The following is a 14,766-nucleotide window of genomic DNA, read 5'->3' on the forward strand; positions in this document are numbered from 1 at the left end:
ACTATCTGATTTAATAAATAAACTATGTTGATTAATAGCTCTGGTTTTAGGTTCTAGCCTTCTGTTCCAAAAGCCTCAATTTCAATCTAAGGCTAAATCAGCTATTACTTGAAATGTAAATTTCCCTCATTTTCACTCAGCCCTTTAAATGACAGGCCTAATAATAATGCAGTATTCCACCTCCTACTATTTATGTGGCAAGGATGCCACCATGAGGTACATTCCACAGTCGCCTCACTTAGTACTGATAGACCCCCTAGTAGTGACACTCTGAGCACCGTTCCCCATGCATTGCCCGTACATGCAAAGTAGAACTCTGTTTTGGAGGAAAACAAAGCAAATGTATGTAAGCCACTTCATCCAGCAGTAAACACTTAAATCTATGTACTTTTCATACATGCGCAATCCTCTGGGGATCTAGTATGCTCTATTCACCATCTTGAACATTGGGCTACCCAATGGGATTTAGTCATGTTTACAGCTTTGCACAGCTCAAGAGGGGATCTTGGAGATATTGCTTGAAGATAAAGTGGTGTCTATCCCAATCATTGATTCATATCAGTACTTGAAGGTTCTGGGGATGCCACATTTGGGATCACTCTGAGGGGGGGGGGGGGGGGGGGAGTGGGTGGCAGGAAGTACTTTGGTCTTTCTTATTTTCTTTCAATAATAACAAAATCCCATTACAGGCTAGGCTTTTGCATATAAGGCATGCATCCAAACAATTCTTTATGGTTGAGAATTCTTAAGCATGCAATAGAAGGGCTTTTCAATCTCATCTACAAGATCCAGGACTAAGCTGTGAGATGGATTTGTGACAAAAAAGAGAAATGGTTGCAGTGAGGGAGAGTTCCAGCCCACATCAGATTCTGCCCCAATTTCACTTCCAAATACAGAGGAGGTCAGTTTGAATCTTCTTGTTTTCCTATCAGATCTGGTGGCAGGAGGTAATCTTCTGAGTTGGGATGACTTGTTTTAGTTGGGTCAAGGTGGGTTACTTTCAGTTGTTTGTCAAATTGAGAGATCCTGTGTTCCTTCAGTTCTCTCCCAAAAGTGGTTGCTACAGTGTTGGCTTTCATTTCATCTGATTTCACCTCCACTAATACTGGGAGCAGCTTGAGTCTTTCCATGGAGTTTCAGAAATGACTGACAAATAACGAGTAGCTGCAGGAAGACTATACCAAGCATGCCCTTCTTTAGATGGCAGTCAGGGACATTTAGATTGAGAACTGCAATGGGTAAATTTACCTATCACTGTAGCCCTGATTGTCTGACCCAAGCTCCTTATCAAGCAAAAACGACATTAGAACTGCAAAATTGGTGAATACTGTTTTCAGTTCATCAAAATATTCAATGCACTGTTTTAAAAATCACTTAGGATTTCAGCTTAATGTGTTATATATGTGTGCATTTATAATCCTTATAAATGCATCTATACACATGCACAGGCCTGGGCCCAGATTCAGTTTATGCTGCTAGTTGAGATCTACAATAAAGTAGCTACCTGATATTGTGGTCAATTCAATTTGTACCTGGATACTTATAACAAACAAGTTGTCCTATACACATCATAGCTATCTATTCAGGTGAGCACACAGAATGTGTCTCAATAACTTATTTTATGAGCATTTTAAAGTATATAATCATCACCAAAATAATGCAGAAGTTTGTTAGGCCATGGAAGGCTCTATCAGCAACAATGATGCAAGCAAGCAGAATCTATAACAGCTTTTAAAAGTGAAGTGGATAAATAGTTAAAAAAGAAAAAAAATGAACAGGCCATGGGAGGAGCACTGAGTGGGTAGCTTTCAGAGAGATGGTACAGACGAGATGGGTCACATGGCCTCCTTCTGTTCCGTAACATTCCATGATTCCAGTTGTTGTTTTGTAGGCAACGCTTAGTATACAATTGAAAGTATATAGATGTACACATTCTTCCTAACGTATGGCATCCAAAACTGGACATGTGTTATAACTGTGGCCCAACAAAACCATTAAAACAAATTATCTGGTTATTTATCTCATTGCTGTTTGTGGGACTTTGCTGTGCAAAAATTGACTGTCAGGTTTTCCTACATTTCCTGCAATATAACAGTGACTACACTTTAAAAAAGTACTTAATTGACTTTGAGATGTTCTGAGTACATAAACATATGCAGGTTTTTCTTTTTTCTTTCTTAATCAATGATTTGTATTATCTCTTTGTTTTTGTATTCGATGACCCTATTTATTAAACCTAGCCATAGATATGTCATATGCTTTTTTTTAAGTCTCATTTTAATTTTAAATTGCTAATCATCCAAGGAACTCCAGCTTTTGCTGCACTACTTTTGAGAAATTGTCTAGTTTATCCCCTAATCAGCTGTTATTTGAATGTTTCCCATTGTTTTTGCACTGTTTTATTGCCAATTTTTCTTTCCATTTTATCTTGGCAGCTCCCTTTTTATCGAATTGAAATTAGCCTTCTTTCCAGTCAATCAATTTTTCAGTTAATCTTTGGCTGTTCCCTTTCCTTATCAATGTTTATATTGAATTTAACTTTTTTACAGTTGCTATTTTCTAAATGTTCCCCTGTCACAACATTATCTACTAGTGCTCAGGCTTGGAGGGGTGAAAACTTAATTTATTGCTCTTGCTCCTGCTTGTTGTTCAGTACCCCCCACCCCCGGATAGTGTGTGTGCATGGTGCTGTGTGAAATAGGAGTGGATTGGGCTTTGGTGTTTCACTGGTTAGTGGACCTATCAACCTATTGTTTAGGGCTAGGCTTGCATTTATTTTGTGCTTGTTCAAGTAACCTAAATCCTGTTTTTTCACCTTTTCCTATATTGTTATCAACATCTGGGCCTCCTTCAAGTGGAAGAGTGCAATGACATTATTAGCTGGTTGTTTTGATTTTGCCTTTCCATTGCTGTGCCTTATATGAGAAAACTAACTGGTACTATTCTTCTTACGACAAATGTAACTTTGTAATGTGGATTGACCTCCAAAAATAAATGTGATTTCTTGTACACAAAAAGGGGCCCAGACTTCATGCTTTAAGATGTGTTACTCGCAAACCTAAAAAGGGAAATCTGAGCATCCAAGAGTCCTATGAGAAATGTTTGGGCAGTCTCAATTCAGTTCCTGGTGGGGGCCCAACCACAGCACAAAACAGACTCTATTTTGGCACTAAATCAATCAGAGAGGTCACTGGCTGGCTGGTGTGAAATGGAAAATGTCACACTGGTGCACAAATGAGTGCTTTTTTAAGTTGGGGGTGAAAAGCAGTGTGGAGGAAGCTGTGAGTGTTAGTGCTGAGACTAAGTGCCTGAAATTGGCAGTATTCCACTCCCCAGAATTAACATCCTTCACCTTGATGAGGACAAACTTCACACAATAAAAAGTCTAAAGTAAAATAAAACTGCATGTGCAAGCACTGACCCATTTAATGTGCCAGAGTGCACAAAAAGCTGAAAAATACACCCAGTCTCTGCCAAACTCCACGCAGCATGTTGTCTTCCAGATGAAGTACACTCAGGATATTGACAGGGGCAATTTTCTGCCCTATACTTCCATTGAATTCTTTCTGTAATGGTCTGGCATCAAAACTCCCTACTGATGTCAAACAGGGAAGGCAGCCGTCAGAGCTCAACGATGCTTACAATTTCAATGGGGTGCACCTTCACAAGAGACATTCATAAGAAAATGCTTCAACACTCATCATTGAACGCTTTATTTATTTTACATGATTACATTTTCTTCCTTGTTTACTAATATTACATGATTAAGCCCATCTATAAGCAATGCCACAGGAATCAACTAGTATATGTTTATAAATGGAGTCAGCGTGTAATAGAAGATATGAAAGTATCACATTCACACAAGAGATTCCCTGAACTGAAGTAACATGATATAAAATTGTCACATTTTTGCTTCCCAATGCTGACTGTGAAAGCTGGCAGTTTTCCTCTTCATCCATAGTAAGAACTTGGGACAGTTACGCCAGGAGAATTTTCTAGGCAATGTAGGCTGCCTGAACGTTAAGGAAATGGAACCTGTTACAGTTAGTATGCAGCCCTAAATGATTGATAGCATGTATATTTCCATCAATTAACATGCCGAGCAAGCTTTTCCTTAGTATAGCCAATTGTTTCTCTGAATTCTTTGAAAAATGAATGAAACGAATACATTTCTGAAAGAGTGCTTCAGTTGTCTCCTAAATTCAGGTGGACGTGGTACCTTGATCAATCCTACCGTAACCACCTCCTTGCATAAATAATACCACATGTAATCAACTAATATACATTTATAAATGGAACATGTTCCTGATCTCTCTGAATCAGCGTGAAAACACCATGCTGACGGATTTTGTGCTCCAAGCTAAAATTACTTAATCAAGTTTATTGTAAGAAGTAAAATTATAAATCAGCAGATTAGGTAGCAATACATTACTTAACTTTCACATTGAGCTAACTTCTGTGTTCAAGGTAACAAATAGCTTCAAAATTCTTAACCTCAGCTGAAGGAGCCTAGAAAAAAAGATAATGTACCATGCACAGGCTTTTAAGCAACATGGGGTTACAACTTGCCACTGTGATGTAGAACCAAATGATTGAATGGTATGAACTAAAGCAATAGTATCTTCCATTTCATAACGGGGTTACAAGCAAACTACAGTAATTTAAGACTGTAAAATATGTCAAATGCTTTGTTAAGCGTAAAATAAAACACCGATTATTCCACAATTCTGAGTTTCACAAATATTATTACAAGAGTTTGGGACAAAAAAAATGGACAAGTTTGGTACAGTACTAACACCCAAACCAACTGCGACTAATCACTCCAGCAGGTGGCGTTTAACTTTTAGTGTTGAATAATGAACGTTGATAAGTAGTCGAAAAATCCAAGCAGCACGCTGCACATAAACGCGTTTCAGCTTGTAATTAAAAATATCAGTATAAGACACTTCAGTGACAGCTTCCAATATTTTCATTCAAGTAGTTAGGAAGTTTTCAATCAGAAATGATTATTTATGGTGTAACATTACTCGAAATTCTAGGTGGTGTAATCAAGAAACGACAAGCCGAAGACCGAGACAGGATGGTAAAGATGTGCGTTATATAATTACATATTATATGGTAACTCCCTGCTTTTACCCACCTCCATTTTCATCCAAACATGTTAATTTCATCAGAGGACTTCTAGTGACTGTAAAGAATTCCCTGTCAAGAAATATAAATATTACATTCCTTTAAATACAGTTATTTCTAGCACTATTCTACATTTTGCTTAAAGACTGTAATTATTATACACTTGTAAGGCAAGTCTAGAAAAGTCAGTCCAAAATTCAGTATGGACCAGAACCGTAGCCATTAAATACGTTTATATATTTTATTTTTGCGAATATCAAAGACTTGTTTCACTTGTGGTTTTGATCTTTCAGTGCTGTCATTCAAACTATAACACGAATCAGCGGATCCGTTATAACCATTCTGAATTAAAACTAAATTCACCTTGCCCTCTTGTGGCAAGTATTAATTTCTAGTGATTCACTCCCCGGTGTTAAGTCTGGTGCACGGTAACGGCTCTGTAAACCGCCGTTACGTAAAAAAGGCATGCCCTTCCCTTTTTACACACTTGTTATGCAAAAATAGGTTGACCCATTAACACGCATATCTACACAGGCTATTCTCCAGACTCCCTTCTGTTGTCAGGAGACCGGACCGGGGTACAGTCAAATATTTCACTGCGTCTTACGTACTGAAAAGACGTCCAACAGCGAGATATTTGAGGGTAAGTATTTGGGTTGTTTATTTACTCTGCATTACAGTTTGAAAGAAAATGTAATCGCTTTTCTGTATTGTCAATATTTTCATATTGAACGGTGTTGCCAGTCTTGTACCCAATACTGGTGAATTATTATGTACTATATTAATGAATACTCTCTATTGTGTACTATAGCAATTATTTTGTCATTAACTTTTCATCTTGTTTTGTGCGCTTATACGACAGTGCCGGAATAGCTTATAAATATGGTTGTAAACCGCAGCAGGGAGGCAAGGGTCTGCATACAATTCCATCACCAGTATGAACTGGATACAAAAACGATATCGGTCGACAGGAATTCAACAGTGACCTACAGATTTACACGATCAACTGGGATTATGAGCGTTAACTGCGTGCAGCCCTATTACTAATTTAAAAGTGGCAAAACATTAATCCGCTCTGAAGGGTTGGGTGTTAAATATTGGTCCAAACGACTATCCAAAACGTATCAAAATATAAAACCCTACAGGCCATCTTTTCGAGTTGTTATAATCTGGAATGCACTGCCTGAGGGTGGTGGAAACAGATTCAGTAGTAACGTTCAAAGGGAAATTGGACATATACTTGAAAATGAAAAATCTGCAGGGCTGTGGGGAACGAGCAGGGGAGTGGGACTAATTGGATAGCTCTTTCAAACAGCTAGCACAGGCATGATGGGCCGAATAGCCTCCTTTTGTGCTGAATGATTCCATGAATGCAAGATAAATTTGCAAACAGCTCTGAGAAAACAGATAATGCCACTAATGGCATGATATAAGTTAAACTACAACCATGATATGTAATCACACCAATCTAAGTAACAGACCGCCCATACAGAAGTATGATTGGTGTGTGAATATCTGGTTTTCTGAAACGTCTCACTACATTTGGTCGACTTCCTAGAAACCTGCTCAAACTGTAACACAATAGACTCCATTAAACCACGACTTTTTAAAAAACGTCATTCAGAGAATAAGACCTTTAAAATCAGCAAGGCTATAAATTGCACTGAGATATTAAACCCAGAGTACAGTTAATCTCATTTTTTTTGTTTGTGTCCTGATAAGTCCCCTCGGAGACCTGCGAGCCACTCTATAGTCATGGTAATCTCCAATCACGCTTTCTGCTTAGAATTGTTGAATAGTTCCAGATATTAAAACAGATTAAAAATTACTACATAAGAAGGATTACTGCGAGCCATATTTTTTCTTGTGCCAACTGATCAAAGCCGCATGTAGACTGTAGTTTTTAAAACTGATGTGAAGCTGATGTGACTGTTTACGTACGAAGTGCCAGAGGATATAGGTGGGACCCCATACTATAAGCTTCTATTCACTGGCAAAAAGTACTTACTGAAACAGAAACCTCCTGCATGACTCCTTGCTACCACAATAAGCAGCAAAACTATTTAAGATAAGAGTTGCCTAATGTTTGTATAATTGGATTTTTATCTGGTGTAATGCTTACAACCTCATGAAAGTACCGCTCACAGCAACATTTTAACCCATTCGCTTCCATCTATATGCCACTATATTACATGTTCAGAAATGATCTGTTTGAAGAATAAAAATTAATCATACTACAGTAATAAATAATGCTATCTTAATGCTCTTAAAATGTTCATATTAGGGTAACTTTAATACTATAATTAGTATTCTATAATTAAAAAGAAAATGCTTGAGAGTTAAATTTTATTTCTGAATGAGAAACCAGTTAGCAAAAGGAGTACTTCACGTACTCTTTTGAAAGTGTTGAATGTTCTCATAGTATACAAAGTTTAAATAAAATCAGTTTAAATATAATCTGTTCCTACATCTATCCCCTAAATGACTGTATATTTTTAATTCTCCAGTTCTCCCATTCCTTTTCTCCGAAAACAATTGTGCTCTCACATATAGTAGATATCCCCTACATGCACAGATGTCCATTCTTCATAGACGAATCTAAACATATGGTTTAGGTAGGCCACTGGACCTTGAAGGACACTACACCGTGCCTGACCACCCCCCCCCCCCCCCCCCGTTCTCACTGGGTGTCCACGTACGCTTCCAGTGGGAGTCACTGGATAGTCATCAGAAATGATTGATTCTATCTCCCTAGGGCAGGGCGCTGCAGTTAACTATAGGATGCCCCACCCCAGCTGAGATAAGTAGAAATCACGGATCAAACTTGGTGATCTTTATGGCTCTGTGCAACGCCAAGTGCTGCACTACCACGATAAGTACCAGCTTGTTTTAACCACTTTGTGATAACGTGGAATTCAGAAGCGACTGTTTAATTACGATGTAATTCCCTGTCACGTGATGGAACACAAGTTACTTCTGCATTTAATAAATGATAAAATTTGGTAACATTTGTTCATCAAACAAGGAAAATGTGTGAAAAAAGTCACTTCTTACTTCGAGCTTGATCACCTGACAAACACTTGCCCTGCTACCTTTAACCTTAGATATTGCGAAATTGTACAAAATGAATCATCAGGGATTCTTATAATGGAAGAATCATTGCGTACATTGTAGCTTAAGTTTCGTGGAAAATAAGAGATTCGTAGGCTAGATTTTCCGCTACTGTACTGTATGCTATACACTTGTGAAAGTGTCATGTAAATTTTGCAGCGTAGGATGAGGGCCCGCCCACTAACGTCTCAGAGTGGCTTTTGTAGCAGATGTTGGAAATATTGCTTGAGCATATATAATGTGTGCTTCTAACAGAATGGCACTGCATCACGAACCTGAAAATACACTGTAAACACTAATTTAATATGTTGCATTCCCACTCTTCTAACCCCTAAAACCCTAAACAATTACAAGATCACGAAGATGTTTATACGTTTACGGTAAGGCCTGGTACTTTGCGCATTTATTATTTAGCATTGAAAAGATTTGTATTAATAGAAGTATAATGTTGAATATTGTAAAATAAGATCAAAATTAAGGGAATAACTGATGAATATACTTAAAGATGGCAAAAGACCCAATATATGTGAAACATGAAGTCCCAGTATTTGCAAAAGATCAGAAATATTTTAACCAATATCTAGAAATAGAGTAAAATTAATGTACGTTATAATTGATATGTAGCTATATGAAAGCAAGGATCTAATTTTTTGTGCCTTGTCCTGTTTTTATTATTTAACTTAAATAGTACATCATGGCTTGTCTCTAGGTCATAATATGGTATGCAATTTAAGATACACATTGAAGGATGTGTTGTAAACCTACCACAATTGCATTGGATAACACATGTATTTGAAAACAGAATATAAATTATTACCAATTTATATTTTCACTCAACATTTTCTTAATCTGGACCTGAAAAAGTTATTGAGTAATAGTAAAGTAACAATGATCAAATTTGGCATAATGCCAATATAATCAGTAATCCTTGTGGTTGTTTCTGGGCCTTACTTCCAAAAAATAAGTTGAGCGGGCTGCACATCAAAGACCTAGGGTTAATTTCACTGTTAACAGTTCTGAGATTACTTACCATTTCCTTATACTACGGTTTCAAACCAGTACTTGTTCATAGAAAGGCAGACCCGAATTATACTGCCAGTTTCACATCACTCTCTGGCCAAGGGAAGCAGAGTAAGCATGCAGGAACGGAGCTCTGCTCACTGGCAGCCCAAAGCTTGGATAAATTTTAATAACCGATAACAACAAAAATATGAAAATTTAATTTCAGAAAGTTCCCAGATCTTACATTGGATCACGTGGAAACTTTTAAAATTTCACTTCCCATCAATTGCTGTTTTGTTGCACTGCTCTGACGGAGAAATAGCTCCTGCTTGTCTAAATTTTGATTCATCTTCATACCCAAATTATAACTACGTCGTTTATATCATAGGAAGTCAATACGAACTGAAACCATGTGGTATGTAGGATGTAGGGTTGTAGGGTAAAATCAGGTTACAAGAACTTGCAAGTGAGTTTATGGCAGTATATATACACACTATGAGAAGATTTTTCAAGATTCTGCAGGGTTATGGTAAGGTAAATAGTGATAGATTGTTTCCACTGGTAAGTGAGATGGTAGGGAGGAAGGAGGAAGTCTCCGAAAGCTTGTGAATTTAAAATAAAATTGCTGGACTATAACTTGGTGTTGTAAAATTGTTTACAATTGTCAATCCCAGTCCATCACCGGCATCTCCACATCATGAGATGGTAGGGAGCGATCTTAAATTTAAGATATCACAAAAAATGAAGGGGAGTTTAGAAAAGGACTTACACAGAGAATGGGCAGAGTTCTTTTTTGAGTTGGAATTAAATAGTTGCTTGAAAAAGATCTTTCAGGTTTAGAGGAGGCAGCAGGAGAGTGAGATATAAATCTCTCTGGGAAAAAATGAGGGGTCAAATGGCCTGTTTTTGTGCTGCAATTCAAATATGCAATTGATTTTATTTCATTTTAGTTTTCACAGGATGCAACCTCAAATCATTTTAAAACTTAAATGTTTCCTAAAGTTGTAGTGTAAATGAACATTCCTCTGTGAAAAGCCACTTTCTCTGCAGTATTTCCACAGCTGCTTTCTTAAATTTAAATGTAGGTAATGGCAGTTGTTCAAAATATCTCACTGTTTCCCAGGAGAAAAAAAAATCAGTTTCATATGTTGTTTTAGAAAGCAATGGTGTTCTCTGTGATATTGCTACTATATATAAAACTGGGCATAACAAACATTACATTTTAGATTATCCTTAAAGTTCGCTGCACAGGGACCACCCCACCACCCCCCTTCACATACACACATACAGTATAACTTCTTCCTTGATCTTTGTACAGTCTTGGAGTTACAGAGGACACAAAAATAATATCTTTGGGGAAAACATTAATCTATCTGAGTAAAATGCAACTGAAATTGTTTCGAATTAACAGGCTATACGACAAAGGTATACTGTAACAAATTATATTTGGTTCAACACAACTTTAAAGTTATCATGGTTTTCTTTTTTAATTAGGACCATTTACCTCGTTTTAATGCTAGTCCAAACTGTTTACATTTCAAAGCTGTCAGAATAATATCAGATATTAGATGTATAGTAGCAATCTTTAAGGTTGCATGTGGTAATAGACAGAATTATCTGTCCTCTTCCCCAGGAAAAAAAATGGTTAGATCAGTGCAGTATATCTAAAGTGCATCATTCTCTTCAGTTATATTTCATGCAATAGTGACACACACAAGGTAGCTTAGTATGTAAAGTGTGAATCATTGAAAAACTAGATTTCTGAAAAGCAAGAAAATGGACAATAAGTACATATGAGAAACAGTTTCAGCAACAAATCTAGGATTCATTGTTGTGCATTGTCTTCAAACTGATAATGGTACTAATAGTGTTGTGCCTGAGGAAGTTTGAAAACTAGCCATGGAATCTCATTTTAGTCTTTAAAAATGCTCTAGAACATTAAACAGTCAAAATGAGGAAGTAGGTCACGTAGCTGTCCCTAGAATGGACACTCAGTATTAAATTATTTCTGCTAAAAGCAGAAAGAAACTAATCTCCATCAGTGTACATTATTGATTTTCAAGCCCTTGATTTTGTTCTTAGAAATGCGATCTCACTTTTGTTATCAGAACCTATTATTTTGTATAGAAATGGTACGTGGGTGTTTGTTTCACTTTTTCAGTTTCTTTGAAAAATGTCTAGACATGGAGGTGGAACGGTAAGTATTGGGCTCATCGTGGTTAATATAAAATTCTTGAACATTTTCATTTGGTTCATCCAAGACTAGCAATCCGACTTGTTTGTTGCAATAAAACATGTATTGGCTCTTTTATATACAAGCGGGAAGCAATAGACAAAGACTTTAAGTAATTAAGAAAAAGAAAACATGCCTGTAGGTATTGGGATCTATTGGTCCATTTGATACCCTGGTTACTGGTCGCAGCTCTGCCACAGACATCTTTCATTTTTGTGTATTGTGCTGTAGCCTCGACTTTGAACCTGTCATTCTGTGTTAGCAATGTGTCATCTGCAGATTTTGTCCATTAAAATGTATAGTTGCCAAGGAAGGAATGAGATACTAAACAAAGGTGAGGACAGTAACTGGCAAGAAAGAGGACTGAAATAGAAGAAAACCAGACAAAGAGAGGACAATACGTTAGTAAAATATTAGGGGAAGGAGAGGAGTGGGAAGGTGGAAAGTGGAAATAAGGAAACCCAGCGAATGGAAAACAAAAATGGAATATAATGGTATATGTGGGTGGAAAGAAAAGTGGAGAAACAGAGATACGGCCAACAAGCCAGTACTAATGAAAGGGAAGTTCTGCAGTTTTGATGATCTTTTATTTCTGCTTTAGTCAGTACTTTAACAGTTATAGCATTAAAGGTAACAACAAAACTAATCTCTCATCAGAAACTGTTAGGTAATGAACAGCAAAAAAAAATGCTTCCGTGGAGAGCACCAACAGCCCACATTTAATACCGGTGAAACTCTTAGCTTCAACATTACGGAGGTTGAAAGAGGTTGAAGGTTGAGAGTCTAGAACCAGGGGGCACAGTCTCAGTATAAGGGGTCGGCCATTTAGGACTGAGACAAGGAGGAATTTCTTCACTCACAGGGTTGTGAATCTTTGGAATTTTCTACCCCAAAGGGCTTTGGATGCTCAGTAGTTGAGTATATTCAAGGCTGAGAACAATAGATTTTTAGACTCTGAGGGAATCAAGGGATATGGGGATTGGGCAGGAAAGTGGAGTTGAGATCGAAGGTCAGACAGGGTCTTATTGAATGGTGGAGCAGGCTTGAGGGGTCATTTGGCTACTCCTGCTCCCATTTCTTATGTTCTTATGTTCTCTGTAGCTCATGTGGGAGCTTTAAGGCAATGCTAGATATTAGATATGTTTGTATAATGGTTTAGTTATTGATCAATAAATAATCATGATGGTATTTCATATTAAGTTACAGGAACAGGTACAGTACCAGCACATACTCCAGTCTTCCTCAGAGGGAACTGCAGCATAAACCAAACATCCCCAATACCCAAACTTTACCTTCATTCCATTTTGAGCTTTTTTTGTTGCAAAATTGTATTTTCCACCAAAAAGATTGGCAGAAATTACCTCCTTCATTTGTTAATGCTGCTTCAGTGATTATAATAATGTTTATGTGATTTTCGCAGATATTATAAACTGTAACTCGCTATCAACTTGGAAACAAGTCCCCAGAGAGGTACAGCAGCCTACAGTTAAAGCAAAGACCAGGAGCTGAGAGCCTCCCCTCTCAAAGTGCCTGTGAGCAGTGCGCATGTGCGGCAGGAGTCTGAGGCCCAAGAGGCAACAACATAACAGGCAGATGGATGGAGTCCATTCGCAGCCTAAACCCGAAGTAGCTGATGAATTATGAATCGCTGCAGGCTCCCTTATAGTCATTGAGTTACGTGTGGTAGACGTGGGTGGCAGTGTCACCTCTGGCCGGTCAGACATGCTGTCGACATTCGATGCCATGGTGAACTTTGAGCCGCAGCCTTTGAAAAACGGAGGCTTTAGAAACAAGTTGAATTCCCGCAGGAAGAGAGAGTTTATGCCAGAGGAGAAAAAGGACGCATCTTACTGGGAAAAAAGGCGGAAAAACAATGAAGCCGCCAAACGGTCACGTGAGAAGAGACGCTTCAATGACTTGGTGTTGGAAAGCAAACTGTTAGCACTTAATGAGGAAAACGCCTCTCTCAGGACCGAGCTGCTCACCTTAAAGATGAGGTACGGCCTCATCAGCTCCTCAGCTTATGCCCAAGAAACTCAAATCCTGCAAGGCTGCATGCAGAAGTATTTTGCAAGGCAGAGGGCAATAGAGATGGACCCTCATTTCTTGGAACTAGATACACCATTTTTGAGGGATGGCTGTTGCCACGATCACATGAGATACCCCTCAGGAAGGCTCTCAGTTGATTCCATTGACTCCACTTCCCAACATGTACGAGGTAGCTCAGTTCACAGAAAGTGTAATAGCCCTACTTCAGTTGGAGTACAGAAGCAACACCCTATAGAAGTTTCTGCTGATGAGTCTACAATACATAATACTTCACTGAATCAATTAATATATTCCAGATATCCACATTCATTTCATGAAAAATATCCCTATTACAGACCTTCACATACTTCCTCAAATGCAACAGAGGTGGACAATAAAATCAGTAAAAGAGAGTCAGAAGATGATGCAGAAGATGAGCAACAGGTTCCTAAAATGCACCCCTTTTCTCCTATCAATGGCTGTAGATTTGAACGCTCTACAACCCCCAAATCAAATAGTTCTGCCCTTCCTCACAAACTGAGAATTAAGGCAAAAGCAATGATTGCAAAAGAAGAAAAGGATGATGCAGAATTTGATCTCGAGATGTCATGGAAGGATGAACCCCGCCTTGTGAATACTAGAAGTGCCTCACTGACAGAGATCAGAGACATTGATGTGAGTTTGTGTGGAGGTATTTGCAGAGGCAAAACAGCATTTAAACCTGTTACTTCATTACTTATTTGCCATTCAGTTTAATTGAAGGTTTTATTAATTATGACCATACCTTGAACTGAGTTTATTTAATGATCATGAATTCTATTTCTCCCAAATAATACTGTTTATTACTTAATTTTGTACATCTCATGCGGAAGAAGTGCAGTGTTATGTTGTACAGCAAGTTGTAAACTCTTGATCGTGTCATGGATAAAGAATGATTCTAATGTGATATTTACAGTGACTGTTCAGGAAGTATTTAGTTAGTGAGAAAGAACTAAGTTGTGGCTATTATGCATTTATGAAATGTCCCCAACAATAAACTTACTTCATTTATACCACAGAAGAAAATTTCCTCTGATCACCGTGTGCTAGCAATATTGTAAACAGAAGCTATTTTTACTAAAATCATAAGTACACTCTAATAGAATGCATTTACAGTTTTGATAGAAATGGTGAACAATGAAACAGAATTATGAAATAGATTCTTATGGTGTTATAATAATGCTTTTATTTAAAGAAGTAATTAATTGCTGCTAGTGGCTTTT

General features: G+C 37.7%; 1 protein-coding gene across 1 annotated transcript; it reads left to right on the forward strand.

The window, feature by feature from the left end:
• The first annotated feature begins 5,644 nt into the window (after positions 1-5,644).
• Positions 5,645-14,525, forward strand: LOC137299754 (nuclear factor interleukin-3-regulated protein-like). The gene is made up of 2 exons (XM_067968695.1): positions 5,645-5,773; positions 12,897-14,525. The coding sequence occupies exon 2, from the start codon at positions 13,199-13,201 to the stop codon at positions 14,258-14,260; it is 1,062 nt and encodes a 353-aa protein (XP_067824796.1). The 5' UTR covers positions 5,645-5,773; positions 12,897-13,198; the 3' UTR covers positions 14,261-14,525.
• Positions 14,526-14,766: the final 241 nt, after the last annotated feature.

This window comes from Heptranchias perlo, chromosome 29, assembly GCF_035084215.1.
Source record: "Heptranchias perlo isolate sHepPer1 chromosome 29, sHepPer1.hap1, whole genome shotgun sequence".
Lineage (NCBI taxonomy): Eukaryota > Metazoa > Chordata > Chondrichthyes > Hexanchiformes > Hexanchidae > Heptranchias > Heptranchias perlo.